At 41.9% G+C, this 25,224-nt stretch overlaps 1 protein-coding gene across 2 annotated transcripts in view; it reads right to left on the reverse strand.

The window, feature by feature from the left end:
- Window positions 1–25,224, reverse strand: part of ARB2A (ARB2 cotranscriptional regulator A) — a 282,286-nt gene that overhangs the window by 66,691 nt on the left and 190,371 nt on the right. For both annotated transcript variants that reach the window (XM_064437772.1, XM_064437773.1), the window contains 2 exons: window positions 12,093–12,209; window positions 8,641–8,725 (listed from right to left, as the gene is read on the reverse strand). In XM_064437772.1, the coding sequence (XP_064293842.1) occupies window positions 8,641–8,725; window positions 12,093–12,209 (202 nt within the window). The remainder of the gene's footprint in view (window positions 1–8,640; window positions 8,726–12,092; window positions 12,210–25,224) is intronic.

A 25,224-nucleotide genomic window follows, 5' to 3' on the forward strand; every position in this document is an offset into this window, starting at 1 on the left:
CAGCTTGGAATCCAAAAAGTAACTTTCAAGCTCAATCCCACAAAATACTTAACGAAAACTTATCGAGACCCATGTATTGTTTGACTGGAGCCTGTAGGTATTTCAGAGATGAAATAAGAGATGACTATGGCATTCTTTTCCACCCTATGGAAGACAGACTTTAACCAGGTTTTAACCTACTAGTTAAGCATTAAGGAGCAAGGTGTGCTGGCTGATATAGCATTGCCTGTGTGCACTGGGAAGCTGGGAAGGCACTGGGTGTAAAAAGGTGGTGATGAGCCACCATGTAATGAAAGTTTTTGCTGCCATCACAAAAAGCAGCAAGAGGTGCAACAATACCGATTTCTGGTAGGGTGTATTTTGACATGCCCCTGGAGGAAAAGTCAACCTGAGTCCCACCTCACAGAACCATAGACTCATAGAATCACAGAATTTTTTTGGTTGGAAAAGTCCCTTAAGATCATGGAGTCCAACTGTAGACCCAACACTGCCAAGTCCGCTGCTAAACCATGTCCCTCAGTACCGCATCTACACAGCTTTTAAACACCCCCAGGGATGGTGACTCAACCACTTCCCTGGGCAGACTGTTCCAATGCCTGACAACCCTTTGGGTGAACAAATTTTTCCTAATACTCAATCTAAACCTCCCCTGGCATAACTTGAGGCCATTTCGTCTTATCCTATTGCTTGTTACTTGAGGAACAGACCAGCGCCCCCTCACTACAGCCTCCTTTCAGGTAGTTGCAGCGAGCAGTAGGGTCTCCCCTCAGCCTCCTCTTCTCCAGGCTAAACCCCCCCAGCTCCCTCAGCTGCTCCTCATCAGTCTTGCGGTCTAGACCCTTCATGCTCACTTCCTTTTGAAGGATTTTAATGAGGTTAGAAGCTAAAGCATCAGCTGTTCTAGTTTTTCCCCTTCAACAGACAAAACTAGTGCAGATTGGACTAATAGTAGATTGGCCTTTTAGCAATAACTTAATTATACTTAACATAGTCTCTTTATAGTGTCAGTCTAAACTGTGACTTGGATATCCGCAGTGAAGTTTCATCTGCCTATTCAAACTATTCATTATTTAGTATTTGTATAAATATTCATTATTTGTTGTACTGCTGTTGTGCCTATAAGTGCTGCAAGGAATCACAGCATAAGCATTTCAACAACACGACCAAGCAGGGGACTTGCTAAACATCACCTGTTCTGGCTGGCATCTGCATGGGCCAAGATGAAGCACAACCACCAAACCAAAAGTCCCTGAACCCAAGAGTTTGCAATCACACATTAGAGTAAGATTTCAGCCAACATGTAGACAGATATGGATATAGAAAGAACAAATGAGGTAGCATTAAGTAGTATCGGAAGCAGTGGTCATGGCAGTCTAACCATTGTCAAGCACTTTGCAGGAAATATCTGGCTGCAGTAATTTACATTATTTATTATTACCACAATCAAAGACAGCCTCAGGGACTCTGAGGCAAACATACATCACTCTAACTAATTCACTGTACTCTAAAAAAATGCAATGATAAATAGACACGTTTGAGTACAAGAATAATTTTTGATGAAATAGTTTCTCTAATATCAGTACTGCCCAAATACATGTAACTATTTTGTAGAACGGTATGCAAATATGAGTGTTTTGTCCTAAAAAATAACACTAGTGATGGTATATCGAACACCTAGCTGGTCATTTAAGAAGTTATAAAAATGTGTTATAAAATTGAAATTCTTATAAAATTGAACTCTGACCACAGCAACAGCTGCTAATTTAAGCCAACACTTTCAAATTCACATTTTCATGTTTACTTTTGAGGATCTGGCATTCTGGAACAGAATCTGCAATCTCGTTCAACAGGTCTTTATTGATTTTTTCCTTTCCAAAGCACTGTAAAGCTAAGCTACTCGAAACACAACACAGGAGCTCACATCCAACTTGGTATTATACATGAAACGAAAAGCTGCCTGCAACACCTGAGGCTGAGCAGGAGACTAAAAGCAAAGCGCCTTTGAAGAGCCAGGAGTAGGGAAAAAGCTACTTACTTCCACGCTAAGAAGACATTAGTTAAAGCTAGACTTAGTGCAGCAGCTGCCGGAGCTGTGGTTAACACAGGCTGATGCTTCAAAGTTTCTGTAAGAATTTCCAGTTCCCGACGGACAATGCACAGCAGCAGAAATGGAAATGCAGGACGAACACTTGCAGCGTGTGAGGATGCCGACACAGGGCTACGAAGCAACCTTCGCGCTGCAGGTTCCTGCGTTTCTCCATTTGTGCTATCAATGCCGCAAATACCTTAAAACAAATTAATATGCAGCTGAACAGAGGAGCCCGCCACCTTGACAACACACTGCAGCGCTTAATCTTTCCTCCGAAGTGAAAAGCTTTTATTGACAGAACTACACGCACATGAAGACATAAAATGCAAAGAGGTTTACAGTAAACACTGATTACGGTAATCTTAATCTTCGTGGATGACTAGTGGATGCAGAAATAACATTTTTAGCAAAACGGGTAAATTGCCTATACCTGCCTTATTGTAAAAAGTGCATGGTTTTGTCTTTATTTCTTATATTGCTGGAGTTACTGGACACCAACCCCTGCTCACAAAATACTAACGTCAGAAACCAGCCCAGAATGGTCTTATCAAATCGATTAAAGAGTGAAAAATGAGAAGCATTGGTTAACTGGGCTAAAAACCGCTAAGGGGATGAGCTGGGTATTGTCTCAGGGCTTAGTACAGTTTACGGTTGTTTCTGCCTCGTTTGTTATGAGCAAGAGACATAAATGTGTAAGAGTGGCAATTTAGTGTGGTGCAAATAAAGCTGAGAAAAAAAAATAAGTACCGAGAGAGAAATAAGTTGGTCCTTCCCTACGGCTGTCACAAGCCTCACTCATGCAATTACCTCTGTGCACAGACCCTGCAGTGTTGCGGAGCCCGTTTAACCTCACCGGAGATCCTCCTGTTTGAACCCCAGGATCTGCTCAGCATGGGGTGCATCTGCAGCTAGACAAGGCTTTTCTACGGAAACACACAACTGAACTCTTAAAACAGCAGGCAGAAGTCACCTGTTAAGCAAAGCCAACAAAAACTACCACCTCCATAATCTAATGGGTAATTCGTGTTTTCCCTGGTATTAACACAAGTTTTTCAACAGGGGCTTTATCTGATGCGTCGGTGCAAGCACATGTGGGGGCTGGGCTGCACGCCTGCTCTTCCAGGGAAAGGCTCGCTGTGCAAGTGATGCGCTCACTTTCTTGGATCAGTGCTTTTAAGCAGATCTAACAGTCCAGAATAACTTTACTTAAATTTACTGTAGCCCCATAGAAGGATTATTGATGCTATTCTATTACTTAGCACAAAGCAGCAGTCTCGAGGGGACTGTTTAGTACCATATTCTTGTCTTGATATTACATCAAGCTATGCCAAGGACTCAAAACCAGCAGGTAACAAGCTTTTCCCTGTTTTTCAGTGAGCTCTGCAGAATCTCATCTTTCATTTGTTTTGAACTGCAAGTCTCTTATGTGCATACAGAGAAATCTCTGAAAAAAAAAAACCCCAAGCCTTAAAGTACATAGTGTGTGTTTAACACATGCAGGAACGCTTTTGGCTGTGTTTTTACTGAAAGGCTCAATGGATGAGAACCCGGCTCCTTGTTGGGACAAGCGCTGTCAGAAACAACCACCAGCCCCCCTTCCCCTCTCCCAGTTAAAGGGATTTGAAAAGGCAAAGTGGGAAAAAAACCACTTTCTGAACCTCTGTGCAATGTGAGGGACTCCTTTTGGTACTGACACACGCAAAGCTGACTGCCTTACCTGAGTTTGGACAACCACCACGATCTCCGCTCCATGCTCGCTCATGTACAGACTGAAACCCTACACAACCATACGGTTATGGCACGGCTCTCTGGGGTCTTTTGGAAGTTAGGGCAAGCGTACCAACAAAAAACGTGCTTAGGTGAAAATTATTTGCCATGACCATGGTTTCTTTGTTGACATACAATGGAGCTTATGGAAGGCTGGACATAGCCCTGGACAACTGGCTCCGGGTGGCCCTGCTTGAGCAGGAGTTGGACCAGATGACTTCCAGAGGACCCTTCACACCTCAGCCATTTTGTGAAGCCATTTCTTCCCTTTTATTTATTTATCTGTAAAAAACCCAAACACCTGCAGTAGCCCGCTAGAAATAATACTACTGATCTTTTCTGAATTCAAAGTGAAAAAAACCGAAAACAGTTGTGCTCGGCTTGCCTAAATGGAACAAAATGCTTTATATACCATACAGATTGAAGCTTGATGTTTGGTACCAGGAAACAGTATCTGACAACTCACTCAGGAGACTGTTCAGAGCTCCGCCAGCACCACCAGCATGGGTCATACCTCTCCCCGAGAATTAAGAGTTTGTTTTTCTTCCACCAGCCAGAGATCACTTTATTCAGCCACATGAATTAATTCTTGCACTTTTTCCCTTATTACAGAGACATATATTCAAATCTAGGCTCTTCCGTGAATAGAGTTTTTCTTGATTACTGTCAACGTTTCATTCCATTGTGTCATCTTGTTTGTCTTTTGATGGTATAATTTCCTTATTTTACAATGTTTTAACTACATCGGCTGCAACTGTTACAAGAATAACTAGTGATTTTGGGGGTCAGCTAGAAAGGCTTTAAAAGGATTTGATTAGGGAATTCATTTTACTAATGTTACAATAACTTCTTTTTATTTGATTATATAAGTGAGTGTTGGTGTGTATCCACTTTGGCAAAATACTGCAAAGTTTAATCTTCTCTCCTAAACGCAGAAAAAAAATGGCAGAAACACATGAGCTAAGGAATGTATCTTATCCAAACACTAAGGTGCTCCCCATGAGGTGCTCCAAAATATTCATATTCAGGAAAACAAAGGCCATGTTTACCTGGCGAAATTTACCACAATGCCTTTCCTGGGGTAATGTTCAGGCCATTATAATGAAATCAAAGTAATTTAATTGCTGAATAGCAATAGAGATGGACACAGATCCATGGATCTGCTTTCCCCCATCCTCACTTCCAGCTATTCCCAGCCAGCAGCTGCTCCATTAGGACGGCTTCCCAAAGGGCTTGTGAACTCCCCGCTCCAGAACGAGGAGAAATGTGCAAGGTCTCAGAGACATGAAGCAAACCGCTATGGTTAAGCAGTGACACGATACAACCTGTCATTAAAAATCTATCCCATTGTCTGTGCCAGATTACAAGTTGACCTCCGGTCTCCTAACCAGTAAGACTCCCACCCCTACTCCATTTTATGTAATGATCTTTAATGTATGGACTGCTTTTAAAGTCTTCACCGTTCTCCATCCTACATTTGCTTATGCCTCAGGTAGGCAGGAAATGGATCCTTCTCCTCTGAGACAGAAGAGAGTCCTTCTGGTTTGACTCCATTAGGAAGATGGATTAAGCCTGAAGGAGAAGATGACCTCAGGTCTAACAGAGGTCCTTAATGAGGGTTGAAACTAGGAGTTAGTTTTTTAACATAGACTGAAGGCTGGAGACTGACAGAATGTTCCTCCAGGGGAGGTGACAGTGCCACAGGTGAGGATGTTACCTGCTCAGTGCTCCAAAGCTGGACTCCAGAGAGGGCTGTGAGCCAAAGAAGGAGCAGAGAGGCATGATGCCGCACAGCCTTGCCTGGTAGAAGATAAATGGCAGAGGGAGAGTGGTGGACTCTCCTCTAATGAAGAAGAATGCCTTGTTCTTGTTGGAAAAATATGGGAAGGGTAACAAGATGGGTAGTGTTGAACAGATAGCCTCAACAGGGGGCCTAATGGAAGATGATTGAGCTGGGAGATACGTCTCTCAACACAGCATGGAAGGCTTTTTAGGATTGCATATACCACACAGGACAACTCTGTTAAATGGAAAATTTTAAGGGACAATCCCTTCGGTGAGGCAATAACCTGTCGCAGGAAGACGTTGAACTGTGACACTAGCATGCAACCAAATCCTCAAGACGTGAAGGAAAGACCATGGCTGTGGGACCTTCGCAGTACCCCACCTCTTGCCACAAGGACAGAGGATGGATTTGTTATGGCTTGCTTCTTCTGTATTGTTCGCACACCCCAACGTTTAATTATTAAAGTGTTTTCATTCCTTTTTGTAACGGAGACATGAATGAATTATGGCAAACATTTTAATTACTTAATAATGCTCTAATCAAAAGCTTGAACTACTCTATCTGGAAATACAAGCTGTTTTTCCGGTTTGATGGCCATTTATTTCTCTCTAGTGATTTTTAAGGGAAATGCAAGTAAGAGACTGTGACATAATCTGGAGTAGGCACTGCTCACAAACAAACTGGGCTTGCCTGTAAATCCCAGTATGCGGAATGGCTGGATATCAGACCCTTTTTGGAAAAGCTGGCTCATGAGATGTGCCCAAGAGGCAGTTATTCCTGAACTTACTTCTCAGTGTAAACACAGGTAAAAGATGGGGTTCCAAGCAGAAACGAGCAGTGAATATTCCTTCTGAAAAAGGCTTATTTTAAAAAATCTCCTCTCGTTGCTGATTGCTCTCACTGTCATTCATTGAAATACCAAGGGCAATGCTGCCAATATTTGAGTGTGGGCTATTTCAGTACTGCAATTCTCAGGAAAGGAGTGAAATAAAACCTCTCACATTAAATACTAATGCTCCTACATCTAGTAGCATTTCATAAATTTATTACAGATTACCCTAACGCAGGCGTATGCCATTGCTCATATAAACACACTGTAGGAATTATTCACTTGTTGCTCTGTAGATGTCTTACAGCTGTCCATGTAAGGCACAAATACAAGAAATATAAATAAAAACATACGAGAAATTGATAATTCAGCAGTAGTGACATAAAGCTACACTATTGTAAACTGCCCTTACGTTATAAAGAACCAAGCTGGAAATAGTTAGCTTCCATTTAAATCACTGTGCAAAACCTCTGACAAGAACTTCTAAAACATCAGTAATTGTAATCTAGTGACATTGTATGCATGCACGAAATACAAATAGCCGACTTTTACAACTTTTACTGGCTGAAATCCTACCCCGCTTAAATGAATTCTTCTGCTAAAGACTTCAGCGTAGCTGGGACTTCATTGAGTTGAGTATGAACGTTATGGCCACTATGACCCACCCTCAACAGAAATGTAAAATTAAGACTTATTCACACCCCTATTAAAGTATCGGTCTGTTTTTTAAATAACACTTGGGATTTCTTTTACAGAATACCTTTTGCAGTATTTACATAGCATGAACACAACCAAAGAGAAGAGAAGTTCAGATGGAGGGTTTTCAGTACTGGCAGGTGTACTGTAAATACTGACTGCTTGCTATCCAAGCCCCTCTTTACCCGACTAAAATGACCCCTACAACACACACTCTTGCATGACAGCAACACAGACATCAGAGTTTGAAAGTTAATCCTGTTTTAAACGATTCTACTTCTGAACAATGTTTTTCTTTTAAAACGCAGTACTCTCCCCTAAAGGAGCAAAAAGTTGGTAAACGGATGTTGAATCTATGAAAATTTTAGTAATATTTTGTTTCCCTAAGCACCGAGGAGCAATGTCAATGCTATTGCACTGCGCCTGCACAGAGCTGATGATCTGCATGGTTAGATCCCAGCCCGCACCAGGAATGTGATTACAGGTCTCTGGTTGTTGCGAGCTCTCAAACAAAGTACCGCTAAATTTTCCAAGCCTTAAAAATATCCTGCAGTAAACCAAATTTCATCTGCAAGGTTAGGTCTCATTAACAACCTCACAAATCCAGACAGATATGAATCTCCAACTTGTCAAACGAACAACTGCGTCTCACAGAGCAAGGTCAAACACTGTTCCAGCTCTTAAATTAATATTGTATAGGCTGTGTCTTCCTTTGAACCTGATTTTATATTCTACAGAAATACACTACCTTTTAGGCTTTTAGGAAATCTGATAATCAAACATGAAAGTTCAGTAACAGCTTTATGTATTTTACATTACTTTCCTACAGAGATTTGAGATTTTCCTGTTACAGTGACAACTATGTCTACTTTCCGGAATTATTACACATTAACAGAAGTCTCTGTGTATTATTTCATGCACTCCTTATGATTTATGATTCATGATTCATTAATGAAAGAGTGTAGCCGAATTCTTCCAAAACAACAGAAATCTCACATCAAGATTCTTGGACACTGTAAATAATTTGCTACTTAAACTAGAGTTTTGTTGATCAGGACTCGGGAAAGTGTCTTATTTCACTTAGCTGTACCTTTCATTAATGCACTTAAAACCTTCTTGCCTACACAAAGTTAGATATTTATTCGAGAACCTATGATAAATTTCCGAGTTTTCCATCACTCCTATTATCTTTCTTAAGCTCCTGCCTACAACGTCACCAATTATTTAAAGCCAAGGAGAAAAGACGACTAGAAAAATGTAAGCTACAATAGACAAGAGAACTTAAATCCCACACAAAGAAAGCAACAAAAATAATTAACAGCGGGCTCTACAAAACACCAGCAGCCATATATTTTCAACCATATCTCGCTGCACAAGGGTTAAAATGGATTCAGAACCGAATGCATTTTTAAGTAACCGAGCTGCTCCTGGGCACAAACACGTACACTCGCTGGCCGCAAGCAAAGCTCGTACCTGCAGAGACGCGGGGGCAGTCTGGCAGCATGGACTCCACCGACGTGTCCAGGGGCTCGGAGCTGGACACCCAGTTGCAGCAGTTCTGTAAGGGCAGGCAGGCAATTTTTGGGTAAGCCAAAAACTCAGGGCGAAAATAAACGCAGACTTTGTAAGTAAGGGCAAAGATCCCATCGAAACACTCTAATTTATACGGCAGTCCCAACAGGGACTGGAAGGTGAACTATACTAGTTTATTCATACTAACTTGCAGTAAAATATCAGTTTCATTCTAAATAAGTAAAAAGAGTAAAAACATAATTCAGGAGATTGATGTGCTTAAATTTTAGAGTCTTTAAGTGCTACGTTGAGTGCCAGTAGACTCAGGTGGGCGCTTGGACCAACTGGTGCCTGAATTACCCATTGCACATTTCAAGCTTTTCCTTTCTGTAGTTGTTAAATAGGTGTTGATACAAACACTGAGCCTGCTTGCTTGCCAACATCAAGAAATCGGAATTTTTCAGGGTGTTTTGATGGAGTATGCTGTGGAAAGAATGGCTGTGAAATCACAAAACAGATTCTAACTGAATGAAGGCCATCAAGATAGTGAATAATATTTAAATAATTGGAAATACAGCTGAGATGAGTTGGGCACGAACATTTGAAAATGCAAACACTGGTCTTTGGGGAATTACATTCAGGAAGCATTTACATTTACCTTTCATTCCTGAACCTCTGAGTAGGACGAATTTACCATGAATTTTTAAAATGTTTTGCTCCAAATGCTACCTGTTCAGAGAAGTCTATGAACTAAATAATAATTATTTTAAGTTAATAATAATAATTATTTTTAATTAATTATTATTGTTAGGATGAAATAATATGCTTTTAATAAAATACGCTGAAACTACACCAAATCTACTGAACTGAAGATCTAATTATAAAGTAACTACATTTTTAATAGGATTGCCAGCTGAACTATGAGATCCATATGGCTTCGCTATTACAAATCTGAGTTCTCCCTTTCTGAAAACCTGATTAACTTCGTTAAGGGAAAAATATAAAAAAAAAAACCAACAACAACCGCACAACTTTTTGGAAAGACCCAATGAATTTTCAGACAGATTTCTAAAAAATCATCCCATCAATCATGATTGTAAAAATGGACGATTGCTATTCTGGTAAACAAGCATGTATTGTGTATTTGTAGATGCTTGCTGCCCTAGTTGTGCACCATGGAGTCCGTCCTCACTGTGGAAAGATCCTTGACTGGTAGATCAAGTGTCTTATTGTATTTCCTTAATTCATTCTGTCTGGAAGAAGATGTCAGCTGTGTTGCAGTGAGGAGAGAATTTCAAAGGCTTCAGTCCCCACCAATAAAGGGCGAGGAATGGCTTTTGAATAGATTTGTCAAGGCAACCCTACTGTTCTGGGACCAGGGAGAGCAGGAACAACATAAAGGAAGGGTTGCTGTATAAGATTAGAAAGTGAAGTTCACAAAGCATGGCAGATTTTTGTAAGAAACAGTAGATCAATGAAACTATTGAACTCGATGGAAAAAAAAAAAAAAGAAAACAAACACACTACCCAGTAATGTAACTTTTTCAGTAAAAAATGGTTAAAATGGAAGTATTTCACAAAGGCTTTAAGGTTTAAAGCAGTAAAGCATTATACATTTTACAATTTGCATGTATAATTTTAATTAACTGCTGAATGTGAAATTGCAAATGTAAGATGGTAGAAATTATAAAAGAAGTAGAATTTTTATGAAGTATTACATTCATTTGAAATAAGTAAAATTAATATTAACTACTGATAGAACACTACATCAGAGAGCTGGAGATAATACAGAAGATTAGCACACAATTAACCAGCTTTTATATACAATGTGACACTTGCCTGTAAGAAATAAGTATTCTCGAAAGCAGTGTCAAGATATGTAAATGGATGATTTGTTTTATCATTCATCACAGCTCCTAATAAATTCAAAAATCACGACTTCTATAGGTACTAAAAATAGGCCACCAATGATACAGGAGAGATAGCTCCAATGAAGAATTACTTTTTTAACAATTCATTCTTTCAATGACAGCAATTAGCCCTACAGACAGGCAGCGATTAGGTGTATATTTTAATTATTATTCATTTTACCAGTAGCCTTAAACCTGATTAAAGTAAGAGATATCCAGGTGATATGCTAGTCTTAATACCACTCAACCACACTTCACATATGTAAAATTCTTCTTTCTTATAGGAGATTTTCAATGCTAATGTAAGTTATGACACTCCATCCACTTTTTAGGCCATTAATCATTTAACTTATTCTTTAAGATCTACTTTCTGCAAATGAAATTAAAGGTAATGCACTTGTCTTATTCAGACTAAACGCTTAAAGAAAAATGGAGTTGTCAGATTCAAATTACTGGATTTAAAATTTCAGTTTTACTACATAACATATATTTTAAGGTTTTGATTTCCCATAAAGAAAACAGGGATTTTTCTGACAGACCCTGTAGGGGTTACCATTCTTTATATTTTTAACGTTTAAGTCAGAGCTGTCAGACTGCACCCCTGGTGATTCTCTATTCCCACCAGTCATGGCCTATGAAACCGTAGGTTAAGTCGGAAACAGGCAGTCCATACACAAAGTTTCACCAAATCCACAGGAAAAAGTAAAATCTAACAAAAAGTTCAGGATACAACTAGTTTTAATTTGCCACAGGCACCTATTGTTTTAGTGCTTTGCAACGGGAACGTAGAAAACAGGGACATGAGCCTGATCTGTCGAGGAAGAGACTCGTAAGTGGAAGTTTAATTGGTCTCACTTCAAAACAATATGAATTTTAAAGTCTCAGCAGCCCCATAGTTAAATGTGAAATGAATAATGAAAGCATGGCATCACCCTTCACCCGAGGGTGGAACTTGGTGCTTGCTGGCCATGAACCAACAGCCCATCACCTTGGACCAACGAGCCGCTGGTGGGTGCTCGGCAGCGAATACTCTGACTTTTCACCAGAAAACCTCAGCGCTCCTCAGAAGTAATTACACCTTATAACAGAGAGGAAGTTTTTTTTTTTTTTTTGCCAGTTGCACAAATCATCAAACCGAATCGCGAAATCTTAAAGGGGTTTTTCCACCATCGTCAGATGAAGCCAGGAGCGCTGGGTGCGCCCGGGACTCGGCTCCGGCTATGAGGCAGGTGTGGGCTGCCTTGGTGTGTGCGGCTGTATCGCTGTGCAGCAGGAAGAAACACTGGACTCGAGTCTTATTATTTTGACTGCTATCTTTGAAGTTCAGAAACGGCTTTAATCTCGGTTATTTTAGGGGCTGGTATGGGCACACAATTTCCACAGCTCTGTAATGTGCTGTCTTTCATACCCTGAAGGAATGGAAGAGGTCAGCAGACAAAGACATGTTTAGAGAGCCATATACAGATATATATACTGCAACTCTTTAAAAAAACCCGGCCTCACCTCTCGCATCCACTCTCGAATAGTTTTCCCAACTTCTTGATGCCACACGTTGTGCACAGAGTCTGTCAACGCCACAGCAGTTACCTTATTCTTTACTTCTGCCTCTCGTTGAATCATCTGTTAAAAAATATTGGCTTTAAGTTCTTTCTTTCTATTGAATAGAGTCTGCTTAGTCACAGATAATGATCTTAAATTAAAAAAGAAAGAGCAATACAAGTTCAATACTTGACTTCACTTGTTTTAAAGTTTATACAAATCCTAACAGCTCCAGAAACACAGAAAGACCTAATATTTTTGATAAAAGAAATAATACTAACTTTTAACTGACTGAACTATTCAGTCCTATTATTTTCCATGTGGCTTGACAATTCTAGGATTAAAGGTATCATAGTGAAAAAATGGAAGATTCCCTGAGGACACCTTTTACAAGCTTCTCCAAGTTCCTATTTCTGTGCTTCAGGGAAGCTGGTACCCGCGGTTCACTGTAAGCTACTCATGACTATCATCTACTAATTTTCAGTAGATTGCTGTAGTTTTTTCTGATGTACAATCTTACTTTGACTTGTATGGGTTTTTTTTCTTTTTCTATCCAATTTAGCTACCTCGCACTCCCACCATGGTCCCAAAATTCTTTGTGGTCTCTCTTATACATACGCTTACCCAGCTAACGCTGAAGCCTCTCAACATTTTCAGGATATTAAAGAGCCTCTGTTGCTGCAAATGACAATATGACTAAATAATATTAGTTCTAAAACCAATTAAATGATTGCTGCAAATAACACAGGCGAACTGACAAAGATGCTGTGGAATTCAGCGCTGCTCTGCAAGATAAAAGGGACTAGGAAAGAATAGTTTGATATCAAAGAGAGACAAAAAGGTTTTAATCTTCTGACACGAGTGACCCTAATTTGTAACACTGGATCAAAGAAAGTATAATGAATTATACTTATAAAACCAGCATTTCGCAACTAGTGTCTTTATCACCGTGGTTGCTGCGCTAAAGTTATTGTATTTTTTTCAGCTTCCCTTTGTGTAAATGGCAACATACACAACATTTCTAAAACCAGGCATTCTTTGTTCACACTCCGGTAACTGCCGATCAGCATACAGGCTGCACCTCCGAAAACACTGCTCTGACGGAGACCTTTACAAGGGGGTAAATTACATTTTGCATCAGAAACTACAAAACAAACACCTCGATCTAGATTTTTGACACAAAAGTAGCATTTATCCATACCTTACGCGAAGCATCTCCGAGCTTCCTCAAAATACGACACATGTAAACCCTTTTGGCCAAACACGCTTACTTGCAATTCTCCATAACCGCCGTACGATATTCTGAATTATCGCATCTTGCCTTTTTGTTTTGGTTTACATTATGTGTATTTTAAAATCATGTAATGGAATTAACACTCTAAGGGAAAAACATCCACCGCTACTTGCCAGGTAATGCCAACACGGAGCTCCCTGTTCCAGACGAAATCAGGTGCTCACCTGCCCCAGGACTGTGTCTTTGGTCATGTCAGTATTACATGACTCAGGAGCTGAGCTGAGCCTAGGACATCTTGGGCATATGAAGAAACTCTGCATACTGTTTTTTTCATCATTTTACCCTCCCGTGGGGTACATTTAATACCTCGAATATTTGGAGGAATGGACATTAACAGGTACGTGTGTATGGGACAAAATCACACATTTAGGCAACATAGTGTCTGTTGTAAGAGGGTGAACTTCTTTCATCTGTAACACAATACTGACATTTTCAGCCAAACGTCTGATACTGAGCATTAAATGTCACTGTAAATATAAAGATGGCAAACCTCCCTCCATTATGAAACCGTATGTAACAATAGCGAATCTCTCAACACATTCTCCAGGCCATTGCAGGAACCAGCAGTGATTCTGCTAAACTGGGGATGAAACCCCCAACCTCCAGAGGAAGGTGAAGCCTCAAAACAAAGGTTTTTACTGATGCTACAATCCCCCTCCCCAAACCTGGGCATCTCAAGCACTGATAAATGCTTTGCCTCCCAAAGGGCTGAGTCACTCAGACCTTTGACCAGCGTGGTTCCGCAGAACTTGGACTCATTATGAGTTTCTCATCTGCGATTCTATTCTATTCTATTCTATTCTATTCTATTCTATTCTATTCTATTCTATTCTATTCTATTCTATTCTATTCTATTCTATTCTATGCTATGCTATGCTATGCTATGCTATGCTATGCTATGCTATGCTATGCTATGCTATGCTATGCTATGCTATGCTATGCTATTCCTATTCCTATTCCTATTCCTATTCCTTATTCCTATTTCTGTTCCATTCCATTCAGTTCTTTACAATTACACCAGGCCCCAAATGTCATTCAGATCTGCCAAACATCTGAAAATATTGGTTTTCAGACTGCAGCTTTACTGTTCCCATTATCAGGCAGAACTATGTGCATGAGATGATCACCAAAGAGATGACCCTTTGATTGCAGAGGAAAGCCAGGGTGCTTTTGGGAGGGCTGCATCTGGTCCTTTCTCTTACCCACCATCACAATGAATCATCTGTTTTACCTTAACATAACAGGTGAGGTAGCATCACCCTCCTTCCCTAAACAGGACAGCATCTGCAGAAAGGACTTCTGCTGAAGGGCTGCAGGTCCTGCTAGGTTGTCAGGAGCTTGTGGTCCCAGGCTTCTCCTAAACCCAGCACCACATGCGGTGTGGTTAGGGGACTGGGCCCTCCCTTCCATATAAAAGCCATAAGAGTGGCTCAGAAATCCTACCAGAAAAAAAGCTCTCTGAAAGAGATGGTACCTAAAACCAAGACCATAAGCTACATGTGCCCAGCTCACACTAAATCTGCTGTATATTGAATAAGTTTTAGAAACACGCCATACATACTAATATTCCTCTACTAGTACTGTGCATTCCAGCATGCATTTGGCTGCACCGTCTTGTACAAAACGCTGTGACTTAAATGGGCAAAGGAGCAAAAATGCCGTTGTCCTTGAAGCGCATGTACCTGCCAATTACTCAGAGTTACTACATGCTGGGGGAAGCTTAAAATCGTCACCAGTTAGTGGTGTTCCAGCATGACTTTCTGGCTGGTCTTCAGAAGCAGTGCTAATGATCAGCAAGGGGAAAAAAAATGCTTTCCTTTGGAAGAGCAGTCTTTTCTCAAGCTATTGTGTCCCACACTTCTGTTCCAAAAACCAGCCATCCAGTTCATCCAAGAACATCACCTTTTTCTTCAAATCACAAGGAAATACAGGCGTGCCGTTCCCTCCTCCCTTTCTAGACCTAGCTCAGGTTTGCTCTTCTCAGTTTCCTTACGCACAGGGAAGAACTGGCAGCCGTCAATCACCATCTCCCTACTCTTTCTTCACACGGTACACACAGTTTTCGCTTTTCAGGTCATACATGATATGGGAATAACATGCGACACCCGACATGGTGATGGCTGCTCAGCTTTGTGGGTGCCTGCAGAATGGTGTTCTCTTCACAGAGATCAACAGAGACCGAGGCTGACAATGTGAGGTTTTTTGATAACTCAGCCACAGCGCTGGGGTCAGGACAAGGGCTCACGGATGCAGCAGCAAAGAGGGATCGGAGGGATTAACTGAGCTTCAGTTACAGATTTCTCTATGACCAGTCCAGAAGACAAGTTTTGGTAGGCGTCCGTGCCCTTATGAGCCAACTTGGAGAGAAAAAGACAAAAACAATACATCAAGTGGAGAAAGTATCAAGGGTATAACCTTCACTTAAACAAGACGTCTAACATGGCCATCTTTAAGTGACACAGAAGTGTCACAACAGAGCATGCCAAACCGAGGATGCTTAGCTTCTACCATAACAGCTCAAGTTCTCTGCTACCACAGGACATTAACTAATAACATCCAAGAGGAACAGATCCAGGCGATGCTCGAGCAGCAGACCCTCTTACCAGGAATGACAATTCACCCTGCAAGAAGATGCAAGAAGCCTCGACACTCAGTAAATGCTTCAGATTAAATGGATTGATAGCTCGCAGTTCAAACCTATTTATCTTTTCTAAAAGATTCACATAAATTTAAGATTTAAGTGAGCGGAATAAAATTCTCAGAGTGAAAAACATTAACATCCAACACAAATGTAGCACCCAGCTGCCATTCAGATTTGATTCAGCTACAGACTTGTACCAAATTCCAAGGGAAGGATGCTACGGGATGCATCATTTACACTTCCCAGAACTAGTTTTATTCCACGCAGCCACTAGAGTCTTTTAAAGTCGATATAGTAAAACTGAAGATACTTAATAGACCACAGACTATTTACAATCCTACAAATTAATTTTTTTTTCCACGATAATGGTGTTTTTTACTGAAGGAACAATTACAAACAAAGATCTAAGGACTTCGTCTAAAGTTCATTTTATGCCTTATACTCTTTGTACATCAGTAAATTCCATAGACAGGAAGCTTTCACAGCCTATTACTTTGATTAAATAATTTGAATATACAATTCAATGAATGAAAATTTTGAATATACGTTACTTAATTCCTTGCTCAATGCTGATTTGCAAACCTTAAATTATGCTTAGCTGAATAGATTTTGTGGGAAGCCATCTCTTTGTGCCCCCCTTCACTGGATGGCTTATGGCTCTGCCCACTCTGTCCTTACATTCCTTCTTCTTCTTCTTCCAATAATCCATTTATAGTCAGAAGTGGGTAAACCAGCACTTCTCTGGCAGCTAAACTCGTTCTCGTGTCTCTCATTCGCTCAGTACACCACTCTAGACTTTCCCAACCATCTTTTCTATTCAGGCATTTCCACTCTACCTGTTGTGTTCCTTCTCTGTAGCCACAGTAAAGTTTGGGTTTGTAATTTATTAACCTTATAGCGTCACTACTTTATATTTGATCCCCTTAGAGTGGCAAGCCATAGACCTGTGCTCGCTGCAACAGGGTAGAAAGCATTCAGGCACCTTTCTGAAAGTTGTCTCTATCCCAGTGTTTGAAAATTTGTTCCTTCTCTTCAGAAGGGAAAACATGAATTATCTGTTTGCACAAGCATTCAACTCTATCACTTACATAAGCAAGAACTTGAAACCCACTAAAAATACAGTCCTTAAATTAATATATATTAATTACCCATTTATTGGTCAACTTAATAAGTGTTCTACTGCTAAACCGTTTGTCAGGTTAAACGACAATCCTCTGAAAGTTCGTATTACACCACTGTCATAACTTTATGATGACAAAAGGTTGGTACCTTAATTATCTGTATTGTATGCATATAAAACATCTTATATATATTACATACGCAATATATTTAGTGTGTGTATGCATGTATTTAGAACAGATGATAAAATACACCTGTGGTATATATTTTACAGCATAGCACCCTTGTCAACTGAAAGCATCAGTACGCTGAGAGGTGACTCAAAGGTCTGATTCGGCAAACATGAAAATCCATGAATATCCTTGACTTCAGGTAAATGGCCTGTGGGAGTAACTCTTTGCAGCACGGACTGCACACTCTTTATACCTATTCTAACAAATTTTAAATGGCTAAAAATCCAAAATTCTGAGAAAGGTAAAAGGAAGTTAAAACACGCCTCTTTAATTTTTACCGGCTCAGACAATCAAATCAACCTCCATCGCTTTGGATTTGGGGGATATTTAATGCTCTGAGATTCCTGGAGTTAGGTATGAGGAAAAATGGATTGGTAATAAAAAAACGACACCAAATTTTACTTTCTCTTGAACTTTTGGAAAAACCTTTAATCTATTCCCCTGCCTTCTATCACGGTGTCAGTTACGGCATGGTGTTTACATGGTATGCACTGGGCTTGAATCGGCATGTCTTCAGTAAGCATTTGGCTTGGAGCAATATGAGTTTGATGCCAACTGGTCTCCAGTTGCCTCATACTGGTCTGAGCCTCTAAGAGGTTTTGGCACACGCAAACTGAATTCCTTTCAGAGGAAACTGAACTGGAAGCCTCTGTCCGAATGTCCTCAATGATTTCCAACAGTGAAACAAATCTGCAGTGTAAGTTCTGGTGGATCAAAACGGGATCGGCTGGGCTCTCCAATATTTGTGAAAGCAGTGGTAGGTGGGAAGAGAGAAGAAATTATGTGCCAGGAATGGTGTGCGAGAGAGCAATTTGTATTTAACACTTTTGGAAGGATGTGCAGATTCTTTGTTAGTAATTTAATGTACTCTCTTTGGAGCCTGGTACGTGTCTATGGTCATTCAAGGTCCTCTTCAACTCCCCTTTTGCTCAGGCTCATACAAACCAAGTAGCTGGTCTATCTGAGTGCTAGCACTTGAGCTAATGCCTCTTCTCAGTTGAGAAAGACTCCTCTTCACCACGAAGCACAAAATTCTGTTTGTTTGTAGTGAGAGTTTGTCAGTCTGGGATTCCCAAGACCTTTCACTGCTTCCTGGGTAGAATTCCTGAATTTCTGAAATACTCTCAGTTTTTTTGCGCGTCTTAAAATGGAATTAGATCCTCAAGTCTTCACAAAACATTATTCAATAGGGAGTAGAATTACAGAGCAGCTACACTTGAACAGCATATAGCAAAAATAATAAATGATCCAAAGTTAAACGAGTTCCTGTTTTCAATTAGCAACAAGAATAATTTTCCCTAAATTAATTCAGACATGTGATAAAATCCCTGCTTGCAGTAGACAAAACATCTGATACACAGCAGTTTTTAAACAGCAAAAGAAAATATCTGCAGAGATACAATCATGGAACGACCACAGCTGAGTACTTTCTGATATTTTGTTCAAAGATCTATTGGATGTTACGTCTACAATTGTGATAGCTTTCTACAGCAATAAACCACACTGCAACAGTAATAATAATGCATGAACATATTAAAACAGATTGCTTTAGAGCATGTGGAGTCTAGGACTTGTCACAGTTCACAATGTAAAACAATTTCTGTTGCAGAACTTCTACTGAAAATTTCCACACGTACCTAACATTGGGAATGTAAGTTCTTAAAATCAATCATGATTAGAAAAATACTTAATTCTAAAATAACTCAAGATTAAAAAAGCATAGGGGTCACCTCCCTTATGCATAGCTCAGCAAAAAAAAAACCAGCAAAAAAACCTCTGTACACAAAATTCCACCGGTAATATTTTGTGAACAGCGCAAACAAGACTCACGGCTCTCTAGCATAAAAGCCTCAGGCTTCAGCTTTATTAAAACTTTAAACTTAATAATGTAATTCTCCCACTTCTCTTGTCCCTAGGGTCTTATGACAGAGAGTTTACAGAAAGAAAGCCTTTGAGGACCCGTAGTAACATGGAGAACACCAAGTTCCCAAACACAGGCGGTTGTGCTAATAGGTGACTGCGGGTTGGGATGCTGGCTCACCTCACTCACACACCTCCCAGCAATTTATCTAGTACGGATGAAGCCTCACCGTTCAACGGAAAGCCCATCACATATACCATAAACTAGTACGGTACCCTGTGGGTAAAGATCCATCAATGGGTCTACTACACCTCACCCACAACAGCTCAAACCAAAAGAAGCTGGTGGAAGGAGCATCCTCCACCGCCCGGAGCACAAAACATCGGCATTCTGCAGGTAGTTTCCTTGCAGACCAGAAATGTATGTTAGACAAGGCACCTTGGTCAACCTCTTCCCATCAAAAGCTCTACTAAAGAGAAGAAAAGCCAACCCCTTGTTTTAATGCATCTCAAGATATCTCATCAGTGAAGGCTGCTGAGAGTTTTATCTTTGGGCTGCGGGAGAACCGCAGTGATAACCAGGAAAGAGGTCTGGAGCAGCTTGGTCTGGCTGGCGTCAGCCAGCCAGTACTGCCTCCTGCCAGCAGCAGTCTGCCGTCCCAGAATTGGAGATCTGAGCTGCAAAAATCTCTGTACTTCTCACTGACGTGAAAATAAAATTTTGAAGGGTCAACAACTCCCACCTATCTCAACCAGGAACAGAGAGTGAAGCATGATCAGTTTAACCTGATGTTCCTATGGTGCTGACTGCAGCAGGGAGACATCGGCTTGCCTCTAGCATACGAACACAAAAATGGTCTGTTCTTAGGAACATGGAGCTCCAAACAGGCCAATTCATGCTGCCAGGAAGAAGCCTAAGTTAGCATGTATAGTACGTGGCACAACTAATGCTGAAGAGCATCTGATACTTGAGCTGGGTTGTTTAAAGGTAGATTGGGTATGTCCACTGCAGTACACGAGCCCCAGGAAAATCATATTGGAGCCATCCACGTAGCTCGTAAGAATGAACTGAAATTAAATGAACTGTGTTTCATTTTGTGTTCACAGTTAATTTGGACTCGGGCAGTGGAAGGTGGTGTGAGCGCATCATCACGCCTAAACCTCCGGCACAGCAGAAGGTACTTCGCTGCTCTGGCTTTACCACGCGCCTGTGTCAGGAGCATCCTCGTGACAGAGGTGACGGAGGTTTTCTGGCAGGAGGCTGCATCTCCTCTCCAAATGACAGGAGCTCAGCCAGCAAGAGCACTCCTCTGTCCTCTGCTAGAACCGCTACACAAAACCTGCACTAGAGGTTCTGCTGACACAGTTATCTTGGCTGGGAGACATTGGCTTTCAGCTGATACACCTTTGCCGGTAAAACCTTATGTTGTAAGTCATAGCTTTGCTTTTTCTTGGTTCACCTGGATTTCGGAAGCACGGGATAGCTATTTGAGTGCCACGCCTAGTTTGAAATGAAAGAATAAGGTAAAATAAAATAAATAAATAAAATAATAAACAAAAAACTGTTAGTGAACTACCTCAATCAGAACCATCTAGACCCATGACCAGAAGTTCAAAGTGCTGTAGCATCAAGAAAGGTCGAGATCTATGTGGAATAAAAAGCAGAGGTGTCTCTGCTTGAAACTGGGCGTGCTCTCAGCCTCTTGCCCCAGACTTGCTAGCCTGGGCTCAGCTTCTCACAAAGACTTTCTCAGCCCTAGTCAGCTCTGAGCATGGGCAAATCACAAGCCGCCATTTTGAACACGTTTCCTTGTTTGAATGTATGTTGGGTGACGGTCTTTCAGCCTGATCTTGCAGTCGTTAGGGACGGTTTAACGTTTGAGAGCAGTACTTGGTGCACCGCTGACCCCCAGCAGTGACGCACGGCTGACGTTGTACCAGAGGTGCCCCGTCGCACCCGAGCAAGGTGCTGAACACCACCTGAGACCTACTGGTGACCAAATATGAGTAAGTTTTCAAACCCTGCCAGTCTTCTTGCTGCTGATGGGGACTGTAAGAAGCTCCAGGCTCGGGAGGAGCAGGGTCTCGCAGTGCAGACAGATGACTGAGTTACGGTGACTCCTCCAGTCGCCGCCTGACAGACTCGCCGCGGTAGCTCGCAGCTTGTACGGGCTCCACTGAAGGGTGGCAGCAGGTAGAAGCTGGGTTGTTGATGCTGCTGCCAACCTCGGCCATCTGGCCCCCCCCACCTGAGGGATGCGACTGCCCCAGGGCAGAGACACCCATCTGCTCCCCACTTGGGCGCCGCGCCGCCCCCGTTTTCAGCCCTGGGGATTTGAGCCTGGTCAACATCTCCGAGGTTGTTACTTCGGGTGATTTCAAATCGATTAGGATGCGGGGCGGGACAGAAATACACCCTTCTTACACCAGCAGAGATGGTCTTCCTATGGTACTTGCTTGAGCTGAACATCTTTTAAATTACAGTGGACTGACTTTGCTGTATCTAAACAACCAGTATGCATGTAAAACGGATCAATACAACAAGTGATTTACTCTTAGCCTGTCTTGCTGGGCTCCTCCTTTGCATCAGGTGGGAAGAAAACCTCTGAAAAGCCCTGAGCCAGAATATGCAGGTTCTTGGAGTTTTATTTACTCAGATAAAGTTAAATAAAATACAGCAATCTTAAATCTTTGTGATGACAAATCAGTTGAAATAAACTGCTCCTGAAAATCAGTGTGTAACAAACCCATTAATACACAGGGCTTGAAAATGAAATGATACAAGGCATTGGAGGGTTTTTTTTTTTTTTTGATATTTTGCCATCACGAAGGTAATGGTTCATATCTAATGAAAAACGTGGCCTGAAGTAAGTTATGGAAGTAATTTTCTCATGTTTTAATAAATGTGTAAATCCAGAACTCAGTCTACAAGTGAACAATCATATTAGTTAAATGAATGTGAAACAATCAAGTAAATAACTGTTTTTACATGTTAAGTATCAAATACAACAGGGTAAAATGGCATTACTTCTTCATTGCTTCTGCCTGAATGGTACAAGGAAAACTTTTATTACAGCTTTATGCAAATCTCACGCTGGTGCATTTTTCAGTGAAATAGTTTCCTTATATTTCATTTTATACCTAGAGAAACAGAGAGAATTGGACTGGTTTACCATCAAGAGGGGGAAATCCTCCACAGATTTCTGGGTGTTGGCTGAGCAAGGACCAAGTATTTATTTAAGCAGTTGCTGCTATTTTACCATGTGTGTACGCAAACATGTCAGCCTATGTATTAATTTTTATTAAAAGGCCAGACTTTAAAAAACAAAACAAAAAAAAAGAAAATGGAAAAAGCTGAGTGTTAAGCTCAGCACCTCACAGATGGACACGGAGTCTGACGCCCTTGTTATTTAAACACAGGCAGCTGGATTTCCACTTCGGCCAGAGCATAAGACAACACTCGCTCTTCCTGTCCTTTGAAGCCTCAGCTTTGACTCTTGCAACCTCTCAGTAACTTCGGGAAGGAAAAGTCTCTCCACAGGCAAGGCCTCTGAGCAAGAGGGTATGTAAACTGAAACTTTTGGGGTCACACAAACTCATGGAGATAACTCTCTTTGCGGTTAGGGAATGGCAAATTGTGATTTATTATTGCAGGCAATGACAAGAGAGGAGCAGCAGCTTCCTTCTTCTTTCCCACTAAAATGCTGCCGCCACATTGTCATGGTTTTAGCTGGGACAGAGTTAATTTTCTCCAGTGCAGCTGGCCCAGTGCTGTGCTTTGGACTTAGTATGAAAACAATGTTGGTAACACACCAATGTTCTGGTTGTGGCTGGGCAGCGCTTGTACGAGTCAAGGGCTTTTCCAGCTTCCCATGCTCTGCTGGGAGCACAAGGAGCCGGGAGGGGAGGGGGCACAGCCAAGGCAGCTGATCCAAACTGGCCAAAGGGACATTCCCTATCATGTAACATCATGCCCAGTGTGTTAACTGGGGGCAGCTGGCTGGGGGACGGAGGGTCAATCGCGGCTCAGGGATGGGCAGCGTCGGTCGGCGGGTGGTGAGCGGTTGCATCACTTGTGTTTCTGTTTTTTTCCCTTTTTCCCTTTTCACTATATTATCATTATTATTATTGTCATAATCAATATTCTAACCATTACTATTTTATTCTAATCATTAAACTGTTCATATCTCAACCCACAAGTTTTTTTGTGCTTTTGCTCTTCCGATTCTCTCCCCCATCCCGCAGGGGTGTGTGGGGGGAGCGAGCGGCTGCCGGGTGTTTAGGTGCCGACTGGGGCTGAACCACGACACGCACGCACGCTCCTTCGCCGAAACAGCCCGTGCACCAAACAGCAGAGAACCAAATTATGCCAAGCAGACCACAGTATCACAGACATCGTCAAAGTCTGAAAAAACAGTAAAGCAGAAGGGGAAGTACTGGGTAATTTTTTATCAGGGCTCTTTATCTGACGTTGGACACGCCATCAGATATCAAGCAAGGTTTTCCACCCAGTCGTGAGACGGGAAGTAGCAGCAAGGCTAAGAAGGTTCCACGGAGGAGAAAATCTCTCATATGCAGACGGGCTTTGTGAAGCAGCCTGAAGGATGTATAACTAATCTAATATGACAAACGGTTCATACTAAGATCTTCCAATTCAGAGTACAGAACAGGCTCTCATAAACAGTACACATTCATAATTAAACATCTGGTCCGTGTCCTGCGCTGTACTGCCAAAGGAAGCCCAGACCCTCCACCCTCTGGGAGCACTGGGCGTGGATGGGCTCTCCAGCACATCTGGAGAGCATCAACACACATCCTGCACCTCAGCACCCCGGGTACGGAAACAGAGTGGGGGGCCAGGATGCTGTCTCGCTGCCATGAAGTCCTCCTTCGTTCATCCTCCCGGCCTGCTCAGTGATGTAGGACCCGTGTGGTCATAAGCTCACTCACATCATTTATTGCTGTGTAATGCCTCAGGAGACCCATGTGCTACTCGCTCCGCATCGCCCTCAGCATCAGCCCGACAGCCGAATACCACAAATCATCCTCGAGTACTTACGACATTAGTCAGAGAAGCGATGCCAGGTAGTGATGAGTCAACAGAAGAACGGGGAGTGTAATTTCTTAGTGTAACGAGTGCTGTTGTGCCTACGTGTCAGGGCAATCGATGCTGCACAAAAGCACTGAAAAATCCCAGCTTCCCATGTAGGAAGGTACTAATTTATCACATGCAGTTCTTCTTTAGTGAAATAACCTGAGCTGTCGTACTCACAAGCCTCGATGAGAGATTCCGGCATGTTAAGAGTGGTGCACGTTTATTTTCGTGGTTGTTAGGAAATGGAGAAATCACCCTGAAAATTTTGGATCAGACTCTGCAGTGGGTGGTTGCACCAGGTCGCCAGGCAGAGGCTTTCCTGCTACTGCCAGCCGAGGCACACTGGCTGGCTCCTGAAACCGGGCCCGCTAACCAGCGGGCAAGCTGGGATGGCACGGGGAGCACTGGGCACCCCCCACCCCCCCACCCCGCCGCAGGGGCAGCCAGCTGGGAAAGGTGGCTGTGGAGAACGTCTCGGGCCACTGGGTAGGACCTGAAGGAACATCAGCCTCGTCCTGCGACCACGGGATCTCCGGGGAGGTGTCAGGATGCCCCGGGACCGCCAAGATCAGCCAGCCCTGCTCTAACACACAAGTGACGTCTGATAAACTTTCTGCGCTCTCCAAAGTTTCTGGTGCGCTTTGAAAGAAAGCCTGCTGTGGATTTAACTACTTACCCATCTTTTTAAGCTAAGAGCTCATTGTTTTTGACTTAAGAAGTCCCACTTAAAAAGAAAAAAATAAAATTCACAGATATTGTTGGAGCCAAAAGACACTGTGTGAAATGTGCAAATTCTGGCCCTCATTAGTAAAACCCGAAAACGTTAAAAACATGGGTTAAGGTAGGAAGTCAGT

The sequence above is a fragment of the Phalacrocorax carbo genome, chromosome Z, assembly GCF_963921805.1.
Source record: "Phalacrocorax carbo chromosome Z, bPhaCar2.1, whole genome shotgun sequence".
In the NCBI taxonomy this organism is placed as follows: Eukaryota; Metazoa; Chordata; class Aves; order Suliformes; family Phalacrocoracidae; genus Phalacrocorax; species Phalacrocorax carbo.